General features: G+C 58.4%; 6 protein-coding genes and 1 pseudogene across 7 annotated transcripts; all 7 read left to right on the plus strand.

Annotated features, from left to right (window-relative positions):
• Positions 1–1,231: 1,231 nt before the first annotated feature.
• LOC141971735 (CD48 antigen-like) lies at positions 1,232–3,228 on the plus strand. The gene is made up of 4 exons (XM_074929280.1): positions 1,232–1,360; positions 1,895–2,209; positions 2,289–2,552; positions 2,828–3,228. Exons 1-4 carry the CDS (start codon positions 1,249–1,251, stop codon positions 2,911–2,913), a joined length of 777 nt encoding a protein of 258 aa, XP_074785381.1. The 5' UTR covers positions 1,232–1,248; the 3' UTR covers positions 2,914–3,228.
• Positions 3,229–4,408: 1,180 nt separating this feature from the next.
• On the plus strand, positions 4,409–6,348 carry LOC141971727 (CD48 antigen-like). 2 transcript variants are annotated; one of them, XM_074929265.1, is made up of 4 exons: positions 4,409–4,562; positions 5,094–5,411; positions 5,491–5,754; positions 6,031–6,348. In XM_074929265.1, the coding sequence occupies exons 1-4, from the start codon at positions 4,451–4,453 to the stop codon at positions 6,111–6,113; spliced, it is 777 nt and encodes a 258-aa protein (XP_074785366.1). In that variant the 5' UTR covers positions 4,409–4,450; the 3' UTR covers positions 6,114–6,348. The 2 variants fall into 2 exon arrangements, with proteins under 2 accessions (XP_074785366.1, XP_074785367.1); XM_074929266.1 differs by having other exon boundaries at positions 5,097–5,411.
• A 929-nt stretch (positions 6,349–7,277) lies between these two features.
• Positions 7,278–9,456, plus strand: LOC141971439 (CD48 antigen-like). Its single transcript, XM_074928780.1, has 5 exons — positions 7,278–7,348; positions 7,475–7,562; positions 7,758–8,175; positions 8,255–8,518; positions 8,794–9,456. Exons 1-5 carry the CDS (start codon positions 7,278–7,280, stop codon positions 8,877–8,879), a joined length of 927 nt encoding a protein of 308 aa, XP_074784881.1. The 3' UTR covers positions 8,880–9,456.
• A 1,038-nt stretch (positions 9,457–10,494) lies between these two features.
• LOC141971440 (CD48 antigen-like) lies at positions 10,495–12,077 on the plus strand (annotated as a pseudogene).
• Positions 12,078–13,241: 1,164 nt separating this feature from the next.
• LOC141971441 (CD48 antigen-like) lies at positions 13,242–14,841 on the plus strand. The gene is made up of 5 exons (XM_074928781.1): positions 13,242–13,312; positions 13,439–13,526; positions 13,722–14,139; positions 14,219–14,482; positions 14,759–14,841. Exons 1-5 carry the CDS (start codon positions 13,242–13,244, stop codon positions 14,839–14,841), a joined length of 924 nt encoding a protein of 307 aa, XP_074784882.1.
• Positions 14,842–15,892: 1,051 nt separating this feature from the next.
• On the plus strand, positions 15,893–18,305 carry LOC141971699 (CD48 antigen-like). The gene is made up of 4 exons (XM_074929213.1): positions 15,893–16,054; positions 16,589–16,903; positions 16,983–17,246; positions 17,523–18,305. Exons 1-4 carry the CDS (start codon positions 16,006–16,008, stop codon positions 17,606–17,608), a joined length of 714 nt encoding a protein of 237 aa, XP_074785314.1. The 5' UTR covers positions 15,893–16,005; the 3' UTR covers positions 17,609–18,305.
• Positions 18,306–20,812: 2,507 nt separating this feature from the next.
• On the plus strand, positions 20,813–27,060 carry SLAMF1 (signaling lymphocytic activation molecule family member 1; the record flags this gene model as incomplete). The annotated part of the gene is made up of 6 exons (XM_074928782.1): positions 20,813–20,864; positions 23,612–23,938; positions 24,287–24,568; positions 25,573–25,692; positions 26,313–26,392; positions 26,977–27,060. Coding segments are annotated over exons 1-6 (945 nt in total), but the record flags the coding sequence as incomplete, so codon positions are not given.
• Positions 27,061–27,743: the final 683 nt, after the last annotated feature.

Here is a 27,743-nt window from a genome sequence, read left to right on the forward strand (position 1 = left end):
TGTCGCTCGGCGCTGACATCGGATCTCCCCCCATGATGGACGGGGGCTGCTCAGCGCTGAAATTAAACTGGGTCAGGGCTCAGCGGGTGCTGCCGTCGCCCTTTGTTCACAGCCGGGGTCAGCCCCAGTGCTCCTCGCTCGGGGCCGGGGTGGTGCGTGGGAAGATGCCGGTGCCTGTTTGCCCCCGACGTGGGGGATGTATTGGCTTTGCTGCCCCGCGCATCCCTCGGCTGCTGGCCAGCAAAGGAGCTGAAATATCGTCTTTCAGGAAGGAATCCAGCCTGTAAATAAAATCCTTCTTTTTAAGCATCTGTCCTGGTTGGAGGCTGGCACAACGGAGCTACAGCTTTAGCACGTCTCCCTCCCGTCATCCATTCCTGGAGAACATGTTGTATGAGGAACGGATGGGGGAACTGGGGGGGTTCAGTCTGGAGAAGAGGAGGCTGAGGGGAGACCTCCTGGCCCTCTGCAACTCCCTGCCAGGAGGGGGCAGAGAGGGGGGGTGAGTCTCTGGAGCCAAGGCCCCAGCGCCAGGCCCCGAGGGAATGGCCTCAAGCTGCCCAGGGCAGGGTCAGGCTGGCTCTGAGGAAGGATTTCTGTGCAGAAGGGGCTGTTGGGCGTTGGAATGGGCTGCCCAGGGCAGGGGGGGAGTCCCCGGGATCCCTGGGGGGGTTGAAGAGTCGGGCTGAGCCAGCGCTGAGGGATCTGGGGGAGTTGGGAAGGGTCAGGGGGAGGGTCATGGTTGGGCTGGAGGAGCTTCAGGGGCTTTTCCAACTTAGACGATTCTGTAATTCTGTGATCTCCTTCCCACTGGGTCTGGTCGCCTTCGAACTGGTTTCATGGGGATGCCCCAACGCCCGTACTGGTGGTTCCCTCTCAAGCTGGGGCTTCTCGGTGGCACGTCTGGGGGTTCAGACCATGGCGAGGACACTGAGCTGGGCTTGTAGGTGAAGAAACAGGAACCCTGTAGGATGTGACCCCTGGGGTCAGTGTTTAATTTACCAGCAGGATTTTGGGGTGACTCTGGTGATGGGTGGTGTGTGTGGCCTGATGTCCGGGGGCTGAAGCCTCCCGTGTTGAGTTAGACTGTGACGGAACTGGGGGGCAGAGGAAACAGAAAAAAGAGAAGCATGTTTTTTTTTTACCTGTGCTATAACAACTGTACTCTCCCAGCCCCTCTCTTACCCTGCCCCTCCAGCCCTGACTTTAGGGGCGGTGGTGGGGGCTGCAGGCTTGGGGAGGTCCTTGATGAGCAGCTGCCTGGTGCAGAGGATTTCTACCCCAAGGTTTGAGCATAGACACACAAAAAAGAAGGTGATGGGGCATGCAGCAGCGCTCCTCTTCCTCTTCATCATGAAAGGTAGGGTGACGGGTTCCCCGGGGTGAGGGTGCTGGGTTCCCCGGGGTGAAGGTGCTGGTTTGGGGGTGGGAGATGGCTTTGGGGACGGTGGGGGACCTTGAGGATGTACCCGTGGGCAAACCTGCCCCGTCCCTGTTCTTTTTCTCAGCTTTTTCCATCGTGGCACCATACCCGAGGTGCAACCAGCGGACTCCCTTCCCACTGGAGTCCCCGGTGTCGCCACCACCATGCTGGGGGTGAGGGGCTGCTGCGGGTGGGCTTGGAGCAGGGAGACGAGGCCAAAAATGAAAGCAGAGTTAAAAAACTTCCCTGGCGGACTCGGCAGTCCCATGCTCACGGTGGGGCGGTGGCAATCCCGCCATGAGCTATAGGGCTGCAACGTACCTCTGAGGCCAATAGGGTAAAAATACATTAGGAATTTTCCTTTTTAGCTTGTCTGGGAGGAATCTGAGGTCGCCAAGTGGGGACGAGTTCTGGGGGAGGGTGGGCTGTGTCTGGCTGGCCAAGCAGCTCCTGTCGTGGATTTCTCAACAGCCTGGGCACAGCACGGTCCATCGCAGGTGGTCGGGGCTGTTCATGGGGTGGCGTATCTCAGCCCCAGCCTGAAAAACCAGAAACCCTTCTCCCAAATCCACTGGCGACGCAACAACTCTGTGAATATCGCCTGCCGGAACAGCAGAGGGCAGGTCCAGTACCCCAACAGCATCTACAGGGAACGTCTGGAGCTCTTTCCCAATAACACGTTAAAAATCAGCCAGCTGCAGAAAAATGACAGCAGCATGTACCAGGTGTACCTGGAGGATGAGGTGGGCAAGCAAGACATCGAAAGCATCCTCCTGACGGTGTACGGTGAGCTGGGAGATGGGAGGGTTGTCCCCGTGCCCCACGGGGGGACAGGCAGGCTGTGACATCGCGCCGCCTCTTGCAGATTCGGTCCCGAAGCCCACTGTGAATGCTGAAGTGATCAGTGCTGACCCGGAGTTGTGTGAAGCCATCCTGGAGTGCTCGGTGGGGCTCGAAGGGGTGACCTACAAGTGGATCCCCCACAGCAACTTCCCCCTGGAGAGTGTGGGTGCCTCTGAGCAGTGCGTCTCCTTCAACCCCTCGATGGGAACCTACACCTGCCAAGTCAGCAACCCTGTCTCCTCCAACAGCGCCTCGCTGACCTACAGGCACCCCTGCTCCTGGACAGGTACCGCCCACAGCGCACTCATGGGGCAGCAAACTCGGGTGGGACGGGCTGCAAGGTGGCCTTGGCTTTGGGGGTCCCTGGAGCAGTGACGGTGACCCCGAGGACAGCAGGTCCCTGCAAGGGGGCCCCTGGCTTATGTAGTGGTGGGTCCCTTTTCCCTGCATCGTGGCCTGGTGGGTGGCAGAAGGCCACCTGGGGAGGGGGCTGGGGGGTCCCTGAGCAGGGCCGGGCAGCCCGCAGCCTTCCTCACGCCCCGGGTCTTCCTCTGCCTCCAGTTGAATCTTCTGCTGCTGCATCACACGCTCCCCCCAGCCTGCTGGTGGTCCTGGGACTCCTCCTCCTCCTCCTCCCTCAGGCTTAAGGACGCTCTTCGGTTGACATCTCTCCTCGTCTCATCGCCCCCCATTGCAGGACCGGTGCCTGCAGGAGACTCCCAAACTGGTTGGATGCAGAAAGATGTGGTTGCTCGGAGGAAGGATTACAACCAGTGTCCGTTACACCGGCACCCACCTGGTCCCAGCCAGAGCCACCTGCTTCCCACCAGCCCCATCTCTGTCTGCTCTGCTTCTGCCCTCAGGGTAGCTCAGTGCCTCAGTTTCCCTCCTCACCTTTTCTACCTTGCTGTAAGCAGAGGCCATGTTCTCTAGTTCCAAACAGAACTGATGAAGTCTCTTGCAATGGTATTTCAGGAATCTAAATTGCAAAATTTATGGTTAACTGCTTGTAAATCCTCCTCTCCTCATCCCTGAGATCTGCGGAGAGACCCACTCTGAGCCTTTCCCAGGGCTCCCTGTGGACTTGGGGGGATCCTCAGCCATGCTGTCGGTGCTGCCATTTAGGGGACTGAGGAGTAGTGTGACAGTGCATGATGTCTATACCCTGAAACTGGTGACACCAGCACGGGTGCAGCTGGCTGCTGCCCAGCCTCCGCGTCTGAAGCACCGAAACATCTCAAGGGGGCAGGGCTGAGGTGGTTTTTCCTACAGCGAAGGATCGGGTAGGGCGAGAATGGTTTCTGCCTTCTAAAATGTCTGTGTGCACATTAAATGAAGAGTAACTTCAAACCCCTCCTGTTCAGGTGCCTGTTCTGCTTTCTCCTCTGGCCTGGGGCCGGCCGCAGGGAGGACTCGGGGACTGGGGGAAGATGGGGGTCCATGTTTGCCCCCCAACACCCTTTGCTGGGGAGAGGAGCCCTTCCAGTGTTGTCCCCCACAGGAGGAGACATCTGCAGGTGTTCGGGGCCTTTGGGGTGGGAGGATGTGTCTCTTGAGCGACGGAGACGGTCCCTCAGCCTGCCAGGAGGGGTGGGGGACATGGCTCAGGGCAGCTCCAGCGGCCTCGGATGAGGGCGTTAAGGTGCCCTCACATGGGCTTTTGGAGCACTAGATGCTTGCAGAGCAGCAGGAGGTGCTAATCCCTATTTCGTGCCTTGTTTATACCTGCACATCATCCCTCCCATCTCCTTCCCACTGGGTCTGGTCGCCTTCGAACTGGTTTCATGGGGATGCCCCAACGCCCGTACTGGTGGTTCCCTCAAGCTGGGGCTGCTCGGTGGCACGTCTGGGGGTTCAGACCATGGCGAGGACACTGAGCTGGGCTTGTAGGTGAAAAAAAAGGAACCCTGTAGGATGTGACCCCTGGGGTCAGTGTTTAATTTACCAGCAGGATTTTGGGGTGACTCTGGTGATGGGTGGTGTGTGTGGCCGGATGTCCGGGGGCTGAAGCCTCCCGTGTTGAGTTAGGCTGTGACGGAACTGGGGGGCAGAGGAAACAGAAAAAAGAGAAGTGTGGATTCCTGTGCTATAACAACTGTGCTCTGCCAGCCCCTCTCTTACCCTGCCCCTCCAGCCCTGACTTTAGGGGCGGTGGTGGGGGCTGTAGGCTTGGGGAGGTCTTTGATGAGCAGCTGCCTGGTGCAGCGGATTTCCACCCCAGGGTTAGTGCAGAGACTCGCAGAGAAGATGGCGATGGTGCTTACAGTAGCGCTCCTCTTCCTCTTCATCATGAAAGGTAGCGTGACGGGTTCCCCGGGGTGAGGGTGCTGGGTTCCCTGGGGTGAAGGTGCTGGTTTGGGGGTGGGAGATGGCTTTGGGGATGGTGGGGCACCTTGAGGATGTACCCGTGGGTAAACCTGCCCTGTCCCTGTTCTTTTTCTCAGCTTTTTCCATCGTGGCACCATACCCGAGGTGCAACCAGCGGACTCCCTTCCCACTGGAGTCCCCGGTGTCGCCACCACCATGCTGGGGGTGAGGGGCTGCTGCGGGTGGGCTTGGAGCAGGGAGACGAGGCCAAAAATGAAAGCAAAGTTAAAAAACTTCCCTGGCGGACTCGGCAGTCCCATGCTCACGGTGGGGCGGTGGCAATCCCGCCATGAGCTATAGGGCTGCAACGTACCTCTGAGGCCAATAGGGTAAAAATACATTAGGAATTTTCCTTTTTAGCTTGTCTGGGAGGAATCTGAGGTCGCCAAGTGGGGACGAGTTCTGGGGGAGGGTGGGCTGTGTCTGGCTGGCCAAGCAGCTCCTGTCGTGGATTTCTCAGCAGCCTGGGCACAGCACGGTCCATCGCAGGTGGTCGGGGCTGTTCATGGGGTGGCGTATCTCAGCCCCAGCCTGAAAAACCAGAAACCCTTCTCCCAAATCCACTGGCGACGCAACAACTCTGTGACGCTTGCCAGCCGGAACAGCAGAGGGCAGGTCCAGTACCCCAACAGCATCTACAGGGAACGTCTGGAGCTCTTTCCCAATAACACGTTAAAAATCAGCCAGCTGCAGAAAAATGACAGCAGCATGTACCAGGTGTGCCTGGAGGATGAGGTGGGCAAGGAAGACATCGAAAGCATCCCCCTGACGGTGTACGGTGAGCTGGGAGATGGGAGGGTTGTCCCCGTGCCCCACGGGGGGACAGGCAGGCTGTGACATCGCGCCGCCTCTTGCAGATCCGGTCCCGAAGCCCACTGTGAGTGCTAAAGTGATCAGTGTTGACCTGGAGTTGTGTGAAGCCATCCTGGAGTGCTCGGTGGGGCTCGAAGGGGTGACCTACAAGTGGATCCCCCACAGCAACTTCCCTCTGGAGAGTGTGGGTGCCTCTGCGCAGCGCGTCTCCTTCAACCCCTCGATGGGAACCTACACCTGCCAAGTCAGCAACCCTGTCTCCTCCAACAGCGCCTCGCTGACCTACAGGCACCCCTGCTCCTGGACAGGTACCGCCCACAGCGCACGCATGGGGCAGCAAAACTCGGGTGGGATGGGCTGCAAGGTGGCCTTGTCTTTGGGGGGTCCCTGGAGCAGTGACGGTGACCCCGAGGACAGCAGGTCCCTGCAAGGGGGCCCCTGGGTTGGGAGTGGTGGGTCCCTTTTCCCTGCATCGTGGCCTGGTGGGTGGCAGGAGGCCACCTGGGGAGGGGGCTGGGGGGTCCCTGAGCAGGGCCGGGCAGCCCGCAGCCTTCCTCACGCCCCGGGTCTTCCTCTGCCTCCAGGTGAATCTTCTGCTGCTGCACCACACGCTCCCCCCAGCCTGCTGGTGGTCCTGGGACTCCTCCTCCTCCTCCCTCAGGCTTAAGGACGCTCTTCGGTTGACATCTCTCCTTGTCTCATCGCCCCCCATTGCAGCACCGGTGCCTGCAGGAGATGTCTATACCCTGAAACTGGTGACACCAGCACGGGTGCAGCTGGCTGCTGCCCAGCCTCCGCGTCTGAAGCACCGAAACATCTCAAGGGGGCAGAGCTGAGGTGGTTTTTCCTACAGCGAAGGATCGGGTAGGGCGAGAATGGTTTCTGCCTTCCAAAATGTCTGTGTGCACATTAAATGAAGAGTAACTTCAAACCCCGCCTGTTCAGGTGCCTGTTCTGCTTTCTCCTCTGGCCTGGGGCCGGCCGCAGGGAGGACTCGGGGACTGGGGGATGATAGGGGGGCCATGTTTGCCCCCCAACACCCTTTGCTGGGGAGAGGAGCCCTTCCAGTGTTGTCCCCCACAGGAGGAGACATCTGCAGGTGTCCGGGGCCTTTGGGGTGGGAGGATGTGTCTCGTGAGCGACGGAGACGGTCCCTCAGCCTGCCAGGAGGGGTGGGGGACATGGCTCAGGGCAGCTCCAGCGGCCTCGGATGAGGGCGTTAAGGTGCCCTCACATGGGCTTTTGGAGCACTAGATGCTTGCAGAGCAGCAGGAGGTGCTAATCCCTATTTCGTGCCTTGTTTATACCTGCACATCATCCCTCCCATCTCCTTCCCACTGGGTCTGGTCGCCTTCGAACTGGTTTCATGGGGATGCCCCAACGCCCGTGCTGGTGGTTCCCTCTCAAGCTGGGGCTGCTCGGTGGCACGTCTGGGGGTTCAGACCATGGCGAGGACACTGAGCTGGGCTTGTAGGTGAAGAAACAGGAACCCTGTAGGATGTGACCCCTGGGGTCAGTGTTTAATTTACCAGCAGGATTTTGGGGTGACTCTGGTGATGGGTGGTGTGTGTGGCCTGATGTCCTGGGGCTGAAGCCTCCCGTGTTGAGTTAGGCTGTGAAGGAAGTGGGGCGCAGAGGAAACAGAATAAACGGAAGTGTGGATTCCTGTGCTATAACTACTGTGCTCTGCCAGCCCCTCTCTTACCCTGCCCCTCCAGCCCTGACTTTAGGGGCGGTGGTGGGGGCTGCAGGCTCGGGGAGGTCCTTGGTGAGCAGCTGCCTGGTGCAGAGGATTTCCACTCCAGGGTTAGTGCAGAGACTCGCAGAGAAGATGGCGATGGTGCTTACAGTAATGCTCCTCTTCCTCTTCATCATGAAAGGTAGCGTGACGGGTTCCCCGGGGTGAGGGTGCTGGGTTCCCTGGGGTGAAGGTGCTGGTTTGGGGGTGGGAGATGGCTTTGGGGACGGTGGGGGACCTTGAGGATGTACCCGTGGGCAAACCTGCCCTGTCCCTGTTCTTTTTCTCAGCTTTTTCCATCGTGGCACCATACCCGAGGTGCAACCAGCGGACTCCCTTCCCACTGGAGTCCCCGGTGTCGCCACCACCATGCTGGGGGTGAGGGGCTGCTGCGGGTGGGCTTGGAGCAGGGAGACGAGGCCAAAAATGAAAGCAGAGTTAAAAAACTTCCCTGGCGGACTTGGCAGTCCCATGCTCACGGTGGGGCGGTGGCAATCCCGCCATGAGCTATAGGGCTGCAACGTACCTCTGAGGCCAATAGGGTAAAAATACATTAGGAATTTTCCTTTTTAGCTTGTCTGGGAGGAATCTGAGGTCCCCAAGTGGGGACGAGTTCTGGGGGAGGGTGGGCTGTGTCTGGCTGGCCAAGCAGCACTGGTCTTGGATTTCTCAACAGCCTGGGCACAGCACGGTCCATCGCAGGTGGTCGGGGCTGTTCATGGGGTGGCGTATCTCAGCCCCAGCCTGAAAAACCAGAAACCCTTCTCCCAAATCCACTGGCGACTCAACGACTCTGTGAATATCGCCTGCCGGAACAGCAGAGGGCAGGTCCAGTACCCCGACAGCATCTACAGGGAACGTCTGGAGCTCTTTCCCAATAACACGTTAAAAATCAGCCAGCTGCAGAAAAATGACAGCAGCATGTACCAGGTGTACCTGGAGGATGAGGTGGGCAAGGAAGACATCGAAAGCATCCTCCTGACGGTGTACGGTGAGCTGGGAGATGGGAGGGTTGTCCCTGTGCCCCACGGGGGGACAGGCAGGCTGTGACATCGCGCCGCCTCTTGCAGATCCGGTCCCGAAGCCCACTGTGAGTGCTAAAGTGATCAGTGCTGACCCGGAGTTGTGTGAAGCCATCCTGGAGTGCTCGGTGGGGCTCGAAGGGGTGACCTACAAGTGGATCCCCCACAGCAACTTCCCCCTGGAGAGTGTGGGTGGCTCTGAGCAGCGCGTCTCCTTCAACCCCTCGATGGGAACCTACACCTGCCAAGTCAGCAACCCTGTCTCCTCCAACAGCGCCTCGCTGACCTACAGGCACCCCTGCTCCTGGACAGGTACCGCCCACAGCGCACGCATGGGGCAGCAAACTCGGGTGGGATGGGCTGCAAGGTGGCCTTGGCTTTGGGGGTCCCTGGAGCAGTGACGGTGACCCCGAGGACAGCAGGTCCCTGCAAGGGGGCCCCTGGCTTATGTAGTGGTGGGTCCCTTTTCCCTGCATCGTGGCCTGGTGGGTGGCAGGAGCCCACCTGGGGAGGGGGCTGGGGGGTCCCTGAGCAGGGCCGGGCAGCCCGCAGCCTTCCTCACGCCCCGGGTCTTCCTCTGCCTCCAGGTGAATCTTCTGCTGCTGCATCACACGCTCCCCCCAGCCTGCTGGTGGTCCTGGGACTCCTCCTCCTCCTCCTCCCTCAGGCTTAAGGACACTCTTTGGTTGACATCTCTCCTCGTCTCATCGCCCCCCATTGCAGGACCGGTGCCTGCAGGAGACTCCCAAACTGGTTGGATGCAGAAAGATGTGGTTGCTCGGAGGAAGGATTACAACCAGTGTCCGTTACACCGGCACCCACCTGGTCCCAGCCAGAGCCACCTGCTTCCCACCAGCCCCATCTCTGTCTGCTCTGCTTCTGCCCTCAGGGTAGCTCAGTGCCTCAGTTTCCCTCCTCACCTTTTCTACTTTGCTGTAAGCAGAGGCCATGTTCTCTAGTTCCAAACAGAACTGATGAAGTCTCTTGCAATGGTATTTCAGGAATCCAAATTGCAAAATTTATGGTTAACTGCTTGTAAATCCTCCTCTCCTCATCCCTGAGATCTGCGGAGAGACCCACTCTGAGCCTTTCCCAGGGCTCCCTGTGGACTTGGGGGGATCCTCAGCCATGCTGTCGGTGCTGCCATTTAGGGGACTGAGGAGTAGTGTGACAGTGCATGATGTCTATACCCTGAAACTGGTGACACCAGCACGGGTGCAGCTGGCTGCTGCCCAGCCTCTGCGTCTGAAGCACCGAAACATCTCAAGGGGGCAGAGCTGAGGTGGTTTTTCCTACAGCGAAGGATCGGGTAGGGCGAGAATGGTTTCCGCCTTTTGAAATTTCTGTGTGCGCATTAAATGAAGAGTAACTTCAAACCCCGCCTTTTCAGGTGCCTGTTCTGCTTTCTCCTCTGGCCTGGGGCCGGCCGCAGGGAGGACTCGGGGACTGGGGGATGATGGGGGGGCCATGTTTGACCCCAACACCCTTGCTGGGGACAGGAGCCCTTCCAGTGTTGTCCCCCACAGGAGGAGACATCTGCAGGTGTCCGGGGCCTTTGGGGTGGGAGGATGTGTCTCGTGAGCGACGGAGACGGTCCCTCAGCCTGCCAGGAGGGGTGGGGGACATGGCTCAGGGCAGCTCCAGCGGCCTCGGATGAGGGCGTTAAGGTGCCCTCACATGGGCTTTTGGAGCACTAGATGCTTGCAGAGCAGCAGGAGGTGCTAATCCCTATTTCGTGCCTTGTTTATACCTGCACATCATCCCTCCCATCTCCTTCCCACTGGGTCTGGTCGCCTTCGAACTGGTTTCATGGGGATGCCCCAACGCCCGTACTGGTGGTTCCCTCTCAAGCTGGGGCTGCTCGGTGGCACATCTGGGGGTTCAGACAATGGCGAGGACACTGAGCTGGGCTTGTAGGTGAAGAAACAGGAACCCTGTAGGATGTGACCCCTGGGGTCAGTGTTTAATTTACCAGCAGGATTTTGGGGTGACTCTGGTGATGGGTGGTGTGTGTGGCCTGATGTCCGGGGGCTGAAGCCTCCCGTGTTGAGTTAGACTGTGACGGAACTGGGGGGCAGAGGAAACAGAAAAAAGAGAAGCATGTTTTTTTTTTTACCTGTGCTATAACAACTGTGCTCTGCCAGCCCCTCTCTTACCCTGCCCCTCCAGCCCTGACTTTAGGGGCGGTGGTGGGGGCTGCAGGCTCGGGGAGGTCCTTGATGAGCAGCTGCCTGGTGCAGAGGATTTCTACCCCAAGGTTTGAGCATAGACACACAAAAAAGAAGGTGATGGGGCATGCAGCAGCGCTCCTCTTCCTCTTCATCATGAAAGGTAGGGTGACGGGTTCCCCGGGGTGAGGGTGCTGGGTTCCCTGGGGTGAAGGTGCTGGTTTGGGGGTGGGAGATGGCTTTGGGGACGGTGGGGGACCTTGAGGATGTACCCGTGGGCAAACCTGCCCTGTCCCTGTTCTTTTTCTCAGCTTTTTCCATCGTGGCACCATACCCGAGGTGCAACCAGCGGACTCCCTTCCCACTGGAGTCCCCGGTGTCGCTGGGGGTGAGGGGCTGCTGCGGGTGGGCTTGGAGCAGGGAGACGAGGCCAAAAATGAAAGCAGAGTTAAAAAACTTCCCTGGCGGACTCGGCAGTCCCATGCTCACGGTGGGGCGGTGGCAATCCCGCCATGAGCTATAGGGCTGCAACGTACCTCTGAGGCCAATAGGGTAAAAATACATTAGGAATTTTCCTTTTTAGCTTGTCTGGGAGGAATCTGAGGTCGCCAAGTGGGGACGAGTTCTGGGGGAGGGTGGGCTGTGTCTGGCTGGCCAAGCAGCTCCTGTCGTGGATTTCTCGGCAGCTTGGGCACAGCACGGTCCATCGCAGGTGGTCGGGGCTGTTCATGGGGTGGCGTATCTCAGCCCCAGCCTGAAAAACCAGAAACCCTTCTCCCAAATCCACTGGCGACGCAACAACTCTGTGACGCTTGCCAGCCGGAACAGCAGAGGGCAGGTCCAGTACCCCAACAGCATCTACAGGGAACGTCTGGAGCTCTTTCCCAATAACACGTTAAAAATCAGCCAGCTGCAGAAAAATGACAGCAGCATGTACCAGGTGTACCTGGAGGAATAGGTGGGCAAGCAAGACATCGAAAGCATCCTCCTGACGGTGTACGGTGAGCTGGGAGATGGGAGGGTTGTCCCCGTGCCCCACGGGGGGACAGGCAGGCTGTGACATCGCGCCGCCTCTTGCAGATCCGGTCCCGAAGCCCACTGTGAATGCTAAAGTGATCAATGCTGACCCGGAGTTGTGTGAAGCCATCCTGGAGTGCTCGGTGGGGCTCGAAGGGGTGACCTACAAGTGGATCCCCCACAGCAACTTCCCCCTGGAGAGTGTGGGTGCCTCTGCGCAGCGCGTCTCCTTCAACCCCTCGATGGGAACCTACACCTGCCAAGTCAGCAACCCTGTCTCCTCCAACAGCGCCTCGCTGACCTACAGGCACCCCTGCTCCTGGACAGGTACCGCCCACAGCGCACGCATGGGGCAGCAAAACTCGCGTGGGATGGGCTGCAAGTTGGCCTTGGCTTTGGGGGGTCCCTGGAGCAGTGACGGTGACCCCGAGGACAGCAGGTCCCTGCAAGGGGGCCCCTGGGTTAGGAGTGGTGGGTCCCTTTTCCCTGCATCGTGGCCTGGTGGGTGGCAGGAGCCCACCTGGGGAGGGGGCTGGGGGGTCCCTGAGCAGGGCCGGGCAGCCCGCAGCCTTCCTCACGCCCCGGGTCTTCCTCTGCCTCCAGGTGAATCTTCTGCTGCTGCACCACACGCTCCCCCCAGCCTGCTGGTGGTCCTGGGACTCCTCCTCCTCCTCCCTCAGGCTTAAGGACGCTCTTCGGTTGACATCTCTCCTCGTCTCATCGCCCCCCATTGCAGGACCGGTGCCTGCAGGAGATGTCTATACCCTGAAACTGGTGACACCAGCACGGGTTCAGCTGGCTGCTGCCCAGCCTCCGCGTCTGAAGCACCGAAACATCTCAAGGGGGCAGGGCTGAGGTGGTTTTTCCTACAGAGAAGGATCGGGTAGGGCAAGAATGGTTTCTGCCTTCCAAAATGTCTGTGTGCACATTAAATGAAGAGTAACTTCAAACCCCGCCTTTTCAGGTGCCTGTTCTACTTTCTCCTCTGGCCTGGGGCCGGCCGCAGGGAGGACTCGGGGACTGGGGGATGATAGGGGGGCCATGTTTGCCCCCCAACACCCTTTGCTGGGGAGAGGAGCCCTTCCAGTGTTGTCCCCCACAGGAGGAGACATCTGCAGGTGTTCGGGGCCTTTGGGGTGGGAGGATGTGTCTCGTGAGCGACGGAGACGGTCCCTCAGCCTGCCAGGAGGGGAGGGGGACATGGCTCAGGGCAGCTCCAGCGGCCTCGGATGAGGGCGTTAAGGTGCCCTCACATTGGTTTTTGGAGCACTAGATGCTTGCAGAGCAGCAGGAGGTGCTAATCCCTATTTCGTGCCTTGTTTATACCTGCACATCATCCCTCCCATCTCCTTCCCACTGGGTCTGGTCGCCTTCGAACTGGTTTCATGGGGATGCCCCAACGCCCGTGCTGGTGGTTCCCTCTCAAGCTGGGGCTGCTCGGTGGCACGTCTGGGGGTTCAGACCATGGCGAGGACACTGAGCTGGGCTTGTAGGTGAAGAAACAGGAACCCTGTAGGATGTGACCCCTGGGGTCAGTGTTTAATTTACCAGCAGGATTTTGGGGTGACTCTGGTGATGGGTGGTGTGTGTGGCCGGATGTCCTGGGGCTGAAGCCTCCCGTGTTGAGTTAGACTGTGACAGAACTGGGGGGCAGAGGAAACAGAATAAACGGAAGTATGGATTCCTGTGCTGTAACTACTGTGCTCTGCCAGCCCCTCTCTTACCCTGCCCCTCCAGCCCTGACTTTAGGGGCGGTGGTGGGGGCTGTAGGCTTGGAGAGGTCTTTGATGAGCAGCTGCCTGGTGCAGAGGATTTCCACCCCAGGGTTAGTGCAGAGACTCGCAGAGAAGATGGCGATGGTGCTTACAGTAGCGCTCCTCTTCCTCTTCATCATGAAAGGTAGCGTGACGGGTTCCCCGGGGTGAGGGTGCTGGGTTCCCTGGGGTGAAGGTGCTGGTTTGGGGGTGGGAGATGGCTTTGGGGATGGTGGGGGACCTTGAGGATGTACCCGTGGGTAAACCTGCCCTGTCCCTGTTCTTTTTCTCAGCTTTTTCCATCGTGGCACCATACCCGAGGTGCAACCAGCGGACTCCCTTCCCACTGGAGTCCCCGGTGTCGCCACCACCATGCTGGGGGTGAGGGGCTGCTGCGGGTGGGCTTGGAGCAGGGAGACGAGGCCAAAAATGAAAGCAGAGTTAAAAAACTTCCCTGGCGGACTCGGCAGTCCCATGCTCACGGTGGGGCGGTGGCAATCCCGCCATGAGCTATAGGGCTGCAACGTACCTCTGAGGCCAATAGGGTAAAAATACATTAGGAATTTTCCTTTTTAGCTTGTCTGGGAGGAATCTGAGGTCGCCAAGTGGGGACGAGTTCTGGGGGAGGGTGGGCTGTGTCTGGCTGGCCAAGCAGCACTGGTCTTGGATTTCTCACCAGCTTGGGCACAGCACGGTCCATCGCAGGTGGTCGGGGCTGTTCATGGGGTGGCGTATCTCAGCCCCAGCCTGAAAAACCAGAAACCCTTCTCCCAAATCCACTGGCGACGCAACGACTCTGTGACGATTGCCAGCCGGAACAGCAGAGGGCAGGTCCAGTACCCCAACAGCATCTACAGGGAACGTCTGGAGCTCTTTCCCAATAACACGTTAAAAATCAGCCAGCTGCAGAAAAATGACAGCAGCATGTACCAGGTGTACCTGGACGATGAGGTGGGCAAGGGAGACACTGAAAGCATCCTCCTGACGGTGTACGGTGAGCTGGGAGATGGGAGGGTTGTCCCCGTGCCCCACGGGGGGACAGGCAGGCTGTGACATCGCGCCGCCTCTTGCAGATCCGGTCCCGAAGCCCACTGTGAGTGCTAAAGTGATCAATGCTGACCCGGAGTTGTGTGAAGCCATCCTGGAGTGCTCGGTGGGGCTCGAAGGGGTGACCTACAAGTGGATCCCCCACAGCAACTTCCCCCTGGAGAGTGTGGGTGCCTCTGCGCAGCGCGTCTCCTTCAACCCCTCGATGGGAACCTACACCTGCCAAGTCAGCAACCCTGTCTCCTCCAACAGCGCCTCGCTGACCTACAGGCACCCCTGCTCCTGGACAGGTACCGCCCACAGCGCACGCATGGGGCAGCAAAACTCGGGTGGGATGGGCTGCAAGGTGGCCTTGGCTTTGGGGGGTCCCTGGAGCAGTGACGGTGACCCCGAGGACAGCAGGTCCCTGCAAGGGGGCCCCTGGGTTAGGAGTGGTGGGTCCCTTTTCCCTGCATCGTGGCCTGGTGGGTGGCAGGAGCCCACCTGGGGAGGGGGCTGGGGGGTCCCTGAGCAGGGCCGGGCAGCCCGCAGCCTTCCTCACGCCCCGGGTCTTCCTCTGCCTCCAGGTGAATCTTCTGCTGCTGCATCACACGCTCCCCCCAGCCTGCTGGTGGTCCTGGGACTCCTCCTCCTCCTCCTTCAGGCTTAAGGACACTCTTCGGTTGACATCTCTCCTCGTCTCATCGCCCCCCATTGCAGGACCGGTGCCTGCAGGAGATGTCTATACCCTGAAACTGGTGACACCAGCACGGGTGCAGCTGGCTGCTGCCCAGCCTCCGCGTCTGAAGCACCGAAACATCTCAAGGGGGCAGAGCTGAGGTGGTTTTTCCTACAGCGAAGGATCGGGTAGGGCGAGAATGGTTTCCGCCTTTTGAAATTTCTGTGTGCGCATTAAATGAAGAGTAACTTCAAACCCCGCCTTTTCAGGTGCCGCTTCTGCTTTCTCCTCTGGCCTGGGGCCGGCCGCAGGGAGGACTCGGGGACTGGGGGATGATGGGGGGGCCATGTTTGCCCCCCAACACCCTTTGCTGGGGAGAGGAGCCCTTCCAGTGTTGTCCCCCACAGGAGGAGACATCTGCAGGTGTCCGGGGCCTTTGGGGTGGGAGGATGTGTCTCGTGAGCGACGGAGACGGTCCCTCAGCCTGCCAGGAGGGGTGGGGGACATGGCTCAGGGCAGCTCCAGCGGCCTCGGATGAGGGCGTTAAGGTGCCCTCACATGGGCTTTTGGAGCACTAGATGCTTGCAGAGCAGCAGGAGGTGCTAATCCCTATTTCGTGCCTTGTTTATACCTGCACATCATCCCTCCCATCTCCTTCCCACTGGGTCTGGTCGCCTTCAAACTGGTTTCATGGGGATGCCCCAACGCCCGTGCTGGTGGTTCCCTCTCAAGCTGGGGCTGCTCGGTGGCACGTCTGGGGGTTCAGACCATGGCGAGGACACTGAGCTGGGCTTGTAGGTGAAGAAACAGGAACCCTGTAGGATGTGACCCCTGGGGTCAGTGTTTAATTTACCAGCAGGATTTTGGGGTGACTCTGGTGATGGGTGGTGTGTGTGGCCTGATGTCCTGGGGCTGAAGCCTCCCGTGTTGAGTTAGGCTGTGAAGGAAGTGGGGCGCAGAGGAAACAGAATAAACGGAAGTGTGGATTCCTGTGCTATAACTACTGTGCTCTGCCAGCCCCTCTCTTACCCTGCCCCTCCAGCCCTGACTTTAGGGGCGGTGGTGGGGGCTGCAGGCTCGGGGAGGTCCTTGGTGAGCAGCTGCCTGGTGCAGAGGATTTCCACTCCAGGATTAGTGCAGAGACTCGCAGAGAAGATGGCGATGGTGCTTACAGTAGCGCTCCTCTTCCTCTTCATCATGAAAGGTAGCGTGACGGGTTCCCCGGGGTGAGGGTGCTGGGTTCCCTGGGGTGAAGGTGCTGGTTTGGGGGTGGGAGATGGCTTTGGGGACGGTGGGGGACTTTGAGGATGTACCCGTGGGCAAACCTGCCCTGTCCCTGTTCTTTTTCTCAGCTTTTTCCATCGTGGCACCATACCCGAGGTGCAACCAGCGGACTCCCTTCCCACTGGAGTCCCCGGTGTCGCCACCACCATGCTGGGGGTGAGGGGCTGCTGCGGGTGGGCTTGGAGCAGGGAGACGAGGCCAAAAATGAAAGCAGAGTTAAAAAACTTCCCTGGCGGACTCGGCAGTCCCATGCTCACGGTGGGGCGGTGGCAATCCCGCCATGAGCTATAGGGCTGCAACGTACCTCTGAGGCCATTAGGGTAAAAATACATTAGGAATTTTCCTTTTTAGCTTGTCTGGGAGGAATCTGAGGTCCCCAAGTGGGGACGAGTTCTGGGGGAGGGTGGGCTGTGTCTGGCTGGCCAAGCAGCACTGGTCTTGGATTTCTCAACAGCCTGGGCACAGCACGGTCCATCGCAGGTGGTCGGGGCTGTTCATGGGGTGGCGTATCTCAGCCCCAGCCTGAAAAACCAGAAACCCTTCTCCCAAATCCACTGGCGACGCAACAACTCTGTGAATATCGCCTGCCGGAACAGCAGAGGGCAGGTCCAGTACCCCAACAGCATCTACAGGAAACGTCTGGAGCTCTTTCCCAATAACACGTTAAAAATCAGCCAGCTGCAGAAAAATGACAGCAGCATGTACCAGGTGTACCTGGAGGATGAGGTGGGCAAGGAAGACATCGAAAGCATCCTCCTGACGGTGTACGGTGAGCTGGGAGATGGGAGGGTTGTCCCCGTGCCCCACGGGGGGACAGGCAGGCTGTGACATCGCGCCGCCTCTTGCAGATCCGGTCCCGAAGCCCACTGTGAATGCTAAAGTGATCAGTGCTGACCCGGAGTTGTGTGAAGCCATCCTGGAGTGCTCGGTGGGGCTCGAAGGGGTGACCTACAAGTGGATCCCCCACAGCAACTTCCCCCTGGAGAGTGTGGGTGCCTCTGAGCAGTGCGTCTCCTTCAACCCCTCGATGGGAACCTACACCTGCCAAGTCAGCAACCCTGTCTCCTCCAACAGCGCCTCGCTGACCTACAGGCACCCCTGCTCCTGGACAGGTACCGCCCACAGCGCACGCATGGGGCAGCAAACTCGGGTGGGATGGGCTGCAAGGTGGCCTTGGCTTTGGGGGGTCCCTGGAGCAGTGACGGTGACCCCGAGGACAGCAGGTCCCTGCAAGGGGGCCCCTGGCTTATGTAGTGGTGGGTCCCTTTTCCCTGCATCGTGGCCTGGTGGGTGGCAGAAGGCCACCTGGGGAGGGGGCTGGGGGGTCCCTGAGCAGGGCCGGGCAGCCCGCAGCCTTCCTCACGCCCCGGGTCTTCCTCTGCCTCCAGTTGAATCTTCTGCTGCTGCATCACACGCTCCCCCCAGCCTGCTGGTGGTCCTGGGACTCCTCCTCCTCCTCCTCCCTCAGGCTTAAGGACGCTCTTCGGTTGACATCTCTCCTCGTCTCATCGCCCCCCATTGCAGGACCGGTGCCTGCAGGAGACTCCCAAACTGGTTGGATGCAGAAAGATGTGGTTGCTCGGAGGAAGGATTACAACCAGTGTCCGTTACACCGGCACCCACCTGGTCCCAGCCAGAGCCACCTGCTTCCCACCAGCCCCATCTCTGTCTGCTCTGCTTCTGCCCTCAGGGTAGCTCAGTGCCTCAGTTTCCCTCCTCACCTTTTCTACCTTGCTGTAAGCAGAGGCCATGTTCTCTAGTTCCAAACAGAACTGATGAAGTCTCTTGCAATGGTATTTCAGGAATCCAAATTGCAAAATTTATGGTTAACTGCTTGTAAATCCTCCTCTCCTCATCCCTGAGATCTGCGGAGAGACCCACTCTGAGCCTTTCCCAGGGCTCCCTGTGGACTTGGGGGGATCCTCAGCCATGCTGTCGGTGCTGCCATTTAGGGGACTGAGGAGTAGTGTGACAGTGCATGATGTCTATACCCTGAAACTGGTGACACCAGCACGGGTGCAGCTGGCTGCTGCCCAGCCTCTGCGTCTGAAGCACCGAAACATCTCAAGGGGGCAGGGCTGAGGTGGTTTTTCCTACAGCGAAGGATCGGGTAGGGCGAGAATGGTTTCTGCCTTCTAAAATGTCTGTGTGCACATTAAATGAAGAGTAACTTCAAACCCCGCCTGTTCAGGTGCCTGTTCTGCTTTCTCCTCTGGCCTGGGGCCGGCCGCAGGGAGGACTCGGGGACTGGGGGATGATGGGCGGGCCATGTTTGCCCCCCAACACCCTTTGCTGGGCAGAGGAGCCCTTCCAGTGTTGTCCCCCACAGGAGGAGACATCTGCAGGTGTTCGGGGCCTTTGGGGTGGGAGGATGCGTCTCGTGAGCGACGGAGACGGTCCCTCAGCCTGCCAAGAGGGGTGGGGGACATGGCTCAGGGCCCCCCACAGCCCTGGCATGCTGCCGCTCCAGCAAACCAATCCACGAAAGAGCAGAACCAGGCTCTAGCCTCTGTAAAACCCAAGAGGCATCACTTTCCAGAGCCATCATTAAGCAAAGACTCCTAAGGGCAGATTCATCAAAGAGTCAACCGGGACCTTGCTGGCTTGTTTGAAAAATTAGTAAAGAGCAGGAGTCGTTCCAGCTCCCAGGTCTAATGGGTAATTCCTGTTGGCTGGCTGATGGTTTCAGCACCAGTATATATTTTTACAGAAATCCCCCTTCCCTTGACAATATTTGCTTGCGTTTTGGTCCATTCCCGTCTGGAGGTTTGGGGTTCTTCTGCCTCTCACAGATTCCACGATGACAGCTGAGCACCGTCATAACCACCCTGTGCTGTCGGTTGGGAGCCCGGTGTCACACGTCAGTCATTTTTCCAGCCAGGTGACTTCAGCCTGGGCTGATGGGGGAAGTAAAGGCGTTTAGAATCACTATTTTTGGTTAAAGGCTGTTTTCTTGTGTCTGCCTCTAATGTTTTTTTGTGCCCCCAGATGCTTGCTGGAAGGATTTTTTTCTTGATGATTTTGCTTGTTCAATAAATTTTCCCATTTCTCTGGACTGGTGCCAGCCCAGCCTGGGACATGCTGCTGTGGTAGTTCCCCATGGGCAATACTGGTCTGGTTTGTGGCTGGTGGTGTTCTCCATGCCAGCACAGCCCGCACCCAATAGTGAGTCACTGATCCGTGGCGAGGGGAGGGTTGGAGACCATCCTGCTGCCCTGCCTAGGGAAGCCGAGCTGGTGGAGCCCATCCACTAGAGACCTTCCTGACCCTCCAGCCCTTCGGGTGAGATTTGTCCCGCAGCACCTTGCTGCTCTGCAAAACATCCCAAGACAATGTCTTTGCCCCTCCATCATCTGGCCAAAAGCTCGGTCCAGGACCCGGCTGCCTCCCGTAGGAACCACCACAGCGTTTCTGCTGAGCCGGATCTCCAGGTGTGTCTGCAGCGAGGAAAGGAGCCGAGTCTCCTCGTGCTGCTCTTACTCATCCTTTCTTTTTCATGCCTCTGCTGATCTCTTCCCTCTGTGAACGACTGATTATTGGGAAATGCCTTGGTTTTCTTTTTTTTTCTCGGTCAGATGCTTTCTGAGCAGGAAGGAGAAGTCTAGCAGGATGTTGGGGTGGTTTAGTGTGGGTTTTAGGCCTTTTAGCGTTAGAAATAATTTATTGTCCGCAAAACTCATGGAGATCTCGGAACCTGGCTCCACTGAACAGCGATGGGATGTAAGTTCACTCTTTATTAGCTTGCGGCACTCAAATTTGGTTGAAAACAGCGGAGGGATTCCCGCTTCACGCTGTCACCTCTGCTCTCCTCTGAAAACCAGAAAGAGCAATGAAGACTTGAAGAAGCAATAGGAAAAAAAAAAAAAAACCAACAAAACTTCTCCCATTTTAAAGCCGCGCAGGCCGAGCACCGATGGAGGTGAATAATTCCTTCCACTAAAAACACAAAAACAACCAAGCTTTCTCACCCCTTTCCAGCAGTGGAACAAGCGAGCGGTGTTTTCCCCAGATCACGTCCCCAAGCCTGAGAACAAGGATTGGGCTTTTCCTCGGCGAGTTTTCAAAGACCACCCATACTCCTCCTCCTCCTCGCTGTAGATCCGGTACAGCCCGAAGCAGGGCTGTGGGTTAATCCCAGAGTATTTGGTGGGTTTTTTTCTGCACTGGTGGGCGTTGTGGCTGTGAGCACCGGTGCCCGCTGGCTCTCTGGATGAGCTTCGCGCTGGGTCCCAGCCCCACGGTGCTGGGATCGAGCAGCAGCCGTCGGAGTGTTGTTGTGCGGGTGGAGCAGCTGCTTGCCTCCCCCCTGCTGCAGCAGCAGGGTTTGAAGGCTCTGTACAGCCCGGGGAAGCTGTTACTGTATGTGATTTTATTTTTTTTTTTTTCAGGTTATTTCCTCTTGGTGTTGGGTTAAGGACCGTGGCACATTGTTGCAGTTCTGGTAGAAACTATAAATTGATTTTCTGTTTCTTCCTGCAGGTCTTCAGGGCTGTCTCTAGTGAAGCATTCACGACTCGGTACTTTGAATACTTTCCACTCAAGAAAATAAAAAACTCATTCAGCCAAAAAACAGGAAACCCATAAGCCAGTGCAACATCTCAGATCTGAGTACACCTGCTCTTATAATGAGCACAGCAGATACTAACTCCACTGCAGCAGGGGCTCCGTGAACCAAGGCATGGGCTGCAGCATCTGTCTCTGGCTGCTGATCTCTCTCGGCCGTGTGTGGGGTAGGTATGCTTGCCCTTCGTGAAATACTTGCTTCAGATTGTTTGGGGATTTTTTTGTCAGATATTAAGACCTTTCAAAATCGTGAGCTGTGTGCCAGGCGGATGATTGAGTATAAATATTCATATAGAAGATAAATGGCTCGCAACTCCAAGCTGGATGTGTGGTGCATCCCTAATATGCTTCTACTAGTCAGGCTGAGGGAAGAGAGAATAAAAGATGATGAATGAACAAAGACGGTGATGGACAAAGTGTAGCTGCAATAGTGAAGCACTCTACTGTGTGTTTTAATAGGGTATTAATAACACTGAGGAAATAATTTAGTACCAGCTGGGAGTGGGGGCACTTGAGAGGAAGGTCCTTGGTGGATTGTGTCACTCTCTGCGATACCGAGTGTCTCGGATCAAGACGTGCCAGTGGGCTTGGAGATGATGCCCAAGCGATGAAATGTGTCTAAGGCGACTGGAACGGGACCGGCGGTGGGGCAGTGCTTGTTTTCTGGGTGCCTGGAGAGCCCTGGCCAGCTGTGGGTGGTGTTCTGGGGATGAGTCAAAATCTCCCCAGAGCCACTGGTGAGGCAGCGAGGAGCACCCAGACCTCCCAGGCCTCCTGGGTCATCTCCTCCCAGCCTGTCAGCAGTTGTTGCAAAATTGTTTTTTGTGGCAGCGGAGCCTGCGCAAAAACGCTTGGGTGAGTCACGGCCTCGGAGCAGAGTCAAGGGAGCTGAGACTAATCCTGACCCTCCTCCTGGTGCCAGTGACACCCTTTCGCTTTCCTTGTGTGTCCCCACAGCCCCATGAGCCCTCTGCCACTGCATCGGTGTAATTACTGGCTGTCAAACGAAGGGCTCGTCCAGGAAACCAGAGACTTGGGCAGAGCCGGGGTTTCTCCTCAGCTCTGCTGGTTCAGTGTTACTAGAATACCTGCCTTTAAAATCTCCCCGGGGTTTTCTGCCTGGCCAGAGCACTGGAAGTCCCATGAGCCCAACTCCTGACGCGAGGGCTGCTCCGGAGCCAGCGCTGCGCCGGTGCAGATCCCTTTTCTTCCTCCAGCCCTGACATCGGGGCTTTGGCATGGACGGGCTCAGACCTTTTTACATCCCTCCTCCTGCAACCTTGCTCCAGCCGAGTTGTCTTCCCTGCCAAGGAGAAGCTCCTCGCTGGGGCAGAGGGTTTTTCTAATGTGATGCAAACAAAGGGCTTTTCCACTTGGTCATTAATGAGGAGCCTAAACCGCTGCGTGTCAAAAGGCCGTATTGCTGAGTAAATACGGCATCGAGCTGCGCGCTGGGTTTTACAGTAAAAATACCAGCAAAACACGTAAGAGGCAGCGGGTGAGCCAGGCCGTGGGGTTTCTGTGGGATGAAGGCTCTGTCCGCACGGCTGCTTTGATGCTGGGGAGATGGAGTCCGCAGGGACAGCTCAGAAATTGCTGTGTTTTGTACTACAGAGGGGGAAAAGATGAGCGGGCTGTCGAATGCGGCTTTTACTAGAACCACGTGTGCTGCAGGAGAGATACTGGGCTTCTCTGGGCCTCCCCAGACCTGTTCTAGGGTAGCTCCCCCTCTTTTTTTTTTTTTTTTTTCCCCCTCTCTGGGGCAAAACCTCAGCCTGATGGAAAGAAGTCAGTAGGAAACAGGGGGGTGACCTGGTGGAGTCCCTTCCACGGTTCCACTGTTGGTGCCTGGCAGCAGCGGTGAGCTGGCACCTCTCCCCACGCTGTTTCCTACAAAAACAAACGTTTGCCCGGGTGTGTGGGCAAATATGAATCACTGCCTTGCAGCAAAAGCCGGGAAAGGGTTTGGGGGAGAAGACCCTCCTGCACGCTCTCCAGGAAATTCAGGTGGTTGAGATGCTGTGGGACACGTGGGCGATGTTTGCACTCCACTTCTTGAGAGCACTTTTCCATGGTCACCAAGAAACACGCCTTGGACCACCTCGACCAGGAGGACGACGTGGGATTTACACCTGAGCCCACCTCCAGGAGGTCACGCTTCCCGCAATTTCTACAAGGAAATTCCCACTGAAGGTTTCTGGAGCTGAAGCACGTGAGGGACGCTTTGGCCAAGAGCCACCGAGCATCGCTTCCCTCTGGTGCCACCAGGACTTCTCCAGGCTGGTCCCACCTCTGCCAGCGCCCTTCTCCCAGGACCACCATCCCCACCAGACTGGGACTACAAGCGCCTTCCCCCGTTTGAGGCAGCCCCACTCCGTGGGGTGATGTTCCACTGTCGTGCCAACAGAAATCCCAGAGCCTTAAATCAGGATTTGGCCGCCAGCGGTGCCTGACACAGGAGCGTGTGGCGGCTGGTGCAAATGAAGACTTTGTCTCCTCGCTCTGGGGAGGCGAGAGTGGGGAGGAAGAGCAGAGGAAGGCAACGCTTCCTGAGCCAAGCCATCAACCCCCATCCTTGGACGTCAAGGGTGTGGGGCTGAGAGCTGGGGGTCGCTCCCTTGGTTTTGGGGATGGTGCTGCGGGGTGGGTGTGGGGCAGAGCTGCAGGATGTGGTGGATACCGTGTTTTCAAGCTCTTGGTTTAGATAATCTGATCAATTTTTGATGATTTATCTCATGAACCCAAGCTGTCCCCAATCTGCGGATTATCAGGGTGGGTCCGATGCTGTTGCTGGCAACTGCAGCTCTGCAGGCGTCTGCCCTCCTCAGGAAGAGCCAGGATGGGCAGGGACGGACACTCCGAGACCCCTGTCCCTCCCTGCCTGCCTCAGCCCTTCTCTCCAATCTCCTCCCAGGCACAGGCCGCGGGGCGAGAGAGACGGTTCTGGGCACCTTGGGGAAGGCGACGATATTGTGGATCCCCCCTGAACTCCAGAACCTCACCCTGCGCTTTGGGGCGGCGGTGTGGAAGCGGGACACGGACGACCCGCAGAGGAAGCTCGTCCTGCTCAAGTACGCGGACGGCAACTACACCAACTACATGCAGGGCCGAGCGCAATTCCATGAGTCGGATTTTTCCCTGGAGATCCTGAACACCAGCCGGCAGGACCAGCAGTTCTACGAGTACATAGTCAGCAAGGGGCCAGAGGAGAAAGTCTGGCAGATACAGCTGGAGGTGTACGGTGAGACCCGCTGGGAGGAGCGTGCTGGGTGCTCCCAGCCTCCTGCAGTGCTGGGAGCAGGTCTGGGAGGTGGGTGGTGGTCAAGGAGCGGGAGGGGAAGATGATCACCCTGATGTCAAGGTGCTGCAGTGACTCCAGGCCCCTCTTGCAGCACCATCTGGGTACTCCCAGAGCCTTTGTGCAGAGCATGTCCCTCTCTAATGCTGTTTGCAGCGGGTCCAGGGCCAGAGTGGTTCCTTTCCACCTCCTGGGGGTTTGGAAGAGGCCAGCAGGATTTCCCAGGCAGGGGCCGAGGCAACGTCTGCGTCCTTCCCCAGACACAAACCTTTGCCTCCTCCCTCCCTCTAGAGCCAGTGTCTGATCCCAGCATCCACGTCCTCAGCTGGATGTTGGCCAACGGCAGCTGCACCGTCACCCTCAACTGCACGGCAGCGCGAGGGGACAACGTCCTCTACAGCTGGGACAGCTGGGACACCAGCACCTCGGGGCTCTGCTCCGGCAGCGGCAGCCTCCTGCACTTCTCCTACCCCCTGCAGAACACAAGTGTCTCCTGCACCTGCACGGCCAGCAACGCCATCAGCAGCCAAGTCGTCACCTTCAACTTCTCCGAGTGCAGCTACGAGCAAGGGGGTAAGTTCCCAGTTGCTGACTCGGCTCTCTTCAGCCTCTTGGTCCTGTTCTTGCTTTGCAGGGGACTTTTTTCACGCTGCTTCAGGCAGCCTCGGAGGAGACTTTTGCAAGAAATCAGTCGCTGCGTCACCTGCTCAGGGTCACCCAGGCCTTCCCGTAAATGCCGGCCACGGAGCTGCGGGTCCCACCTGCCTCCCTGGCACCCTACTCGCTGCGCCCCAGTGCTCGAGGCTCATTCTAAATGCATGAGACTCGTACTCTGTGTGATTTGGGGAGGATCAAAACCTCAGTGACAGCTTCCCCTTCATAGGCTCTCAGGGCAAAAGTCACGCTCTCTGTCACCAGGATTTTCTAGCACTCCCTCGTGACGTGGGGGACTTTCATTGGGGCAGGGCAGTGCGGTAGCTGCCCCTTTCCCTGAGTTCCCGCAGGCGAAGCCACATCTCTGCTGGGGCTCTCACAGTGACCCGTGCCGAGAAAATACGCCTGTGGGAAAAACGGTTGGGACTCTTGCTTAGGAAAGGGAGATGCTGAAATGAGATGCTCCGGGTGGAGGCGGGGTGGGGAGTTTGGGTTTGTTTCTCACCCCCTTGCACTGTGGGACACCCCTGCGTGGTGTCACCATTACTGGTCCAGGAGCGGGGCCACCCCGGGTGCCTCCCCATGGTGTGAGCTGCAGAGCATCCGTGACGCAAGGCCGTTGTGCAAAGGGACTGCTCCTCTGTAGGCCTCTCTAAAGCCACCAGAGACATTTTTAGGGCTTTATCTGGCCCTGATCTGACCCCCAGGAGGTTTTTCACTGGCTGTTGCTCTCTGGAGGTGATTAAAGAGAGCTCTGCTCAAGAGAACTGTTTCCTGCCTTGCGTTTCCTGTTCAAATCATCAGCCCAAAACTAGCTGATGAGACAAAAAAAGATTTTAGCAGCCCATTCTACTCAGCTTTGGGTGACCCTGGGCCCCAGGGCTGGTGGCTGACCCCCTCCTCTCTCTGCTCCCCCATGCCAGGCAGCGCCGGGCTGAGAGTGAAGCAGCTGGTGGTGGTGGTGTTGGTGTTGGTGGCGGTGGTGGCCATTGCTGCGTTGATGTTCATCAGGGTCAAGACCAACAGTTTGGCCATGCCCACCGGTGAGTGCCATGAGGGAGGGGTGCTGGGCGTGGCTGGTGGTCCATGGGTGGGGTGAGACTTGCTGGGAGGGGGAAAGGTCTGCCCCCAGCCAGAGGGGCTGATTCCTGCAGGCATCTTGTCTGCAGAGCACCCTGGACTTTGGGAAGGAGTGAAACATGTTTCTCTTGAAGCACAGAGTTAAAAACAGGAGGGAAACCAGCTTAAAAAAAAAAAAAAAAAAAAAGATAAATGTACTTGCACATGATCTTTAATGGTTGACCCAGATGATGAGCTGCTGAGATCATATCGCACTGTCTCAAGGGGAATTGAACGATCCCAGCCCCGTTTAGAGAGAGCATCATCTCTCCGAGTGCCTCAGCCGGGCTGTGCCCCCCGTTTCTCATTCCCCGTGTAGCAACACATTTGCAAAGCGGACCTGTGGTGGCCAGAAATCCTCCGTCCGTGGCCAGGCAGCTGCAGCCACGGGGATGCAGCCGGGTCCAGGCAGCAGGGACAGAGCCAGCACGGGCTCACCCTTGTGCCTCGGGGTACAGGAGCAGGAGCCTGCAAAGCCCCGGGGTGTCCCCCACCCCGTTCCCGGCTCCCCTCACAGCTCGGTGATTTGTTTATCCCCACGCAGCCTGTAATAAGCGGGAGCACTCGCCGCTCGTGGAGTACAACACGGTTCACACTATCTACTCCCAAGTGCAGCGGGTGGAGGTGAGCCACGACCAGCGTGGGGGAAAAACGCTCCGTTAGCGATGGAAAAGCTCCGTTAGTGGTGGAAAAGCTCCGTTAGTGGTGGGACCCCAAGAGCTGCAGCCGTGGGGGAGCGTAGGCACGACCCTGCCGGGGTTTCTTGGGTGGGCATTTTGGATGGGGACAAACTGGATTTGGGCAGCAGCACCCAAAGCCCCAGGGTGTTGCTGGGTGCCTTCTCGCTGCTCTGTGGCACCCTCTGGGATGGGTCACTGGGTGTCAACACAGCCCCGTGGCTGGTGAGGGAGAGGGTGATGTTGTGGCTGGGGGGTACTGGGGTGGCCATGGGCTCCCCGGAGACCCCCATCCCTGTCAGCCTGGCCACATTCATTTGGGAATCACTAGGAAAGAGGTTGGGTGCTGCAGCTTTCCCAGCCTCCCCATCCCAGGGTGGCTTTGGGGACAGACTTGGTGTTTTTCCCCGCTCCCCAGATCCTCCTCAGAGCAAACTGGGGAGGAAACAGTGGGTCCGTGTAGGGTGGAGGGAGGGAAGGGCCCCCCGTGCTGAGCTGCCTGCTGTTGCTCATCCTTCGCTCTCTGTGCAGAAGCAGAAAGTGGCTCCCACCGCCGAGGACCTCTCCTGCACCACCATCTACGCTGCAGCCACCGGCCTGCCCCCAGACACAGCCCCGGCCCCCAACAGACCCCCATGCCCCCCACGCAGCCCCCTGAGAGAGGCCGCTGCCCCGCAGGGCCACCCATCCCTCCTACAGGTAAGGGCGACTGCCCTCCCCTACCAATCCTCACCCTGGCTGGGTGTCGTAGGGTGTCCCACGGGCCCCCCAGCTCAGGCACGCATTGTCATGGGGCACCCCACGGCTCCCCCCCAGCTCAGGCACCTGACTGACCCCTTTGCTTCCCTGCCCTTTGCTGCAGAACCCCGACAAGGAGCCCACGACGGTTTACGCCAGCGTGATGATGCCCATGGCCTGAGCATCTCCAGGCAGCGGGCAGCCGCCCAGCCCGGCCCCCACCTCTGCTCACCGGGCACCGACATCCACGTTCTTCCCGGCTGGAGGGAAACCCCGCTCGTCCCCAGGGAACTGGGGCAAAACCCTCTGGCACACACTGACCCCCGCCACAGCTGGGCTGGGGCTGACGACAGCCACGGGGGTGAGGGACGATGGAGCAAAGAGCAGGGCTGAAGCAAGGCAAGAAATGTCCCCAAACTGCAGCTAAGGGCGGCTGGGAAGATGCTGAAACACCAGGAGAGGGTAGAGGGGCTCTGGCTACGACCCCGCAGCCGGGCAGGAGCGAAGGAGACAGAATCGGCGCCTCAGAGGGGAAGGGTCTGCCTGTCAGCACCGTGGTG

This window comes from Athene noctua, chromosome 29 (genome assembly GCF_965140245.1).
Source record: "Athene noctua chromosome 29, bAthNoc1.hap1.1, whole genome shotgun sequence".
Classification (NCBI taxonomy): domain Eukaryota; kingdom Metazoa; phylum Chordata; class Aves; order Strigiformes; family Strigidae; genus Athene; species Athene noctua.

Bases quoted from the DNA above. Each gene is read 5' to 3' on its own strand.
- LOC141971699 (XM_074929213.1), top strand. From the start codon at position 16,006: ATGGCGATGGTGCTTACAGTAGCGCTCCTCTTCCTCTTCATCATGAAA. The intron at 16,055-16,588 runs GTAGCGTGACGG...ATTTCTCAACAG, and splicing joins CTTCCTCTTCATCATGAAAG to CCTGGGCACAGCACGGTCCA. The intron at 16,904-16,982 runs GTGAGCTGGGAG...CGCCTCTTGCAG, and splicing joins CATCCTCCTGACGGTGTACG to ATCCGGTCCCGAAGCCCACT.
- LOC141971441 (XM_074928781.1), top strand. From the start codon at position 13,242: ATGGCGATGGTGCTTACAGTAGCGCTCCTCTTCCTCTTCATCATGAAA. The intron at 14,140-14,218 runs GTGAGCTGGGAG...CGCCTCTTGCAG, and splicing joins CATCCTCCTGACGGTGTACG to ATCCGGTCCCGAAGCCCACT. The intron at 14,483-14,758 runs GTACCGCCCACA...CTCTGCCTCCAG, and splicing joins GCACCCCTGCTCCTGGACAG to GTGAATCTTCTGCTGCTGCA.
- LOC141971735 (XM_074929280.1), top strand. From the start codon at position 1,249: ATGAGCAGCTGCCTGGTGCAGAGGATTTCTACCCCAAGGTTTGAGCAT. The intron at 1,361-1,894 runs GTAGGGTGACGG...ATTTCTCAACAG, and splicing joins CTTCCTCTTCATCATGAAAG to CCTGGGCACAGCACGGTCCA. The intron at 2,210-2,288 runs GTGAGCTGGGAG...CGCCTCTTGCAG, and splicing joins CATCCTCCTGACGGTGTACG to ATTCGGTCCCGAAGCCCACT.
- LOC141971439 (XM_074928780.1), top strand. From the start codon at position 7,278: ATGGCGATGGTGCTTACAGTAATGCTCCTCTTCCTCTTCATCATGAAA. The intron at 7,349-7,474 runs GTGAGGGTGCTG...TCTTTTTCTCAG, and splicing joins AGCGTGACGGGTTCCCCGGG to CTTTTTCCATCGTGGCACCA. The intron at 7,563-7,757 runs GTGAGGGGCTGC...TTTCCTTTTTAG, and splicing joins TCGCCACCACCATGCTGGGG to CTTGTCTGGGAGGAATCTGA.
- LOC141971727 (XM_074929265.1), top strand. From the start codon at position 4,451: ATGAGCAGCTGCCTGGTGCAGCGGATTTCCACCCCAGGGTTAGTGCAG. The intron at 4,563-5,093 runs GTAGCGTGACGG...TGGATTTCTCAG, and splicing joins CTTCCTCTTCATCATGAAAG to CAGCCTGGGCACAGCACGGT. The intron at 5,755-6,030 runs GTACCGCCCACA...CTCTGCCTCCAG, and splicing joins GCACCCCTGCTCCTGGACAG to GTGAATCTTCTGCTGCTGCA.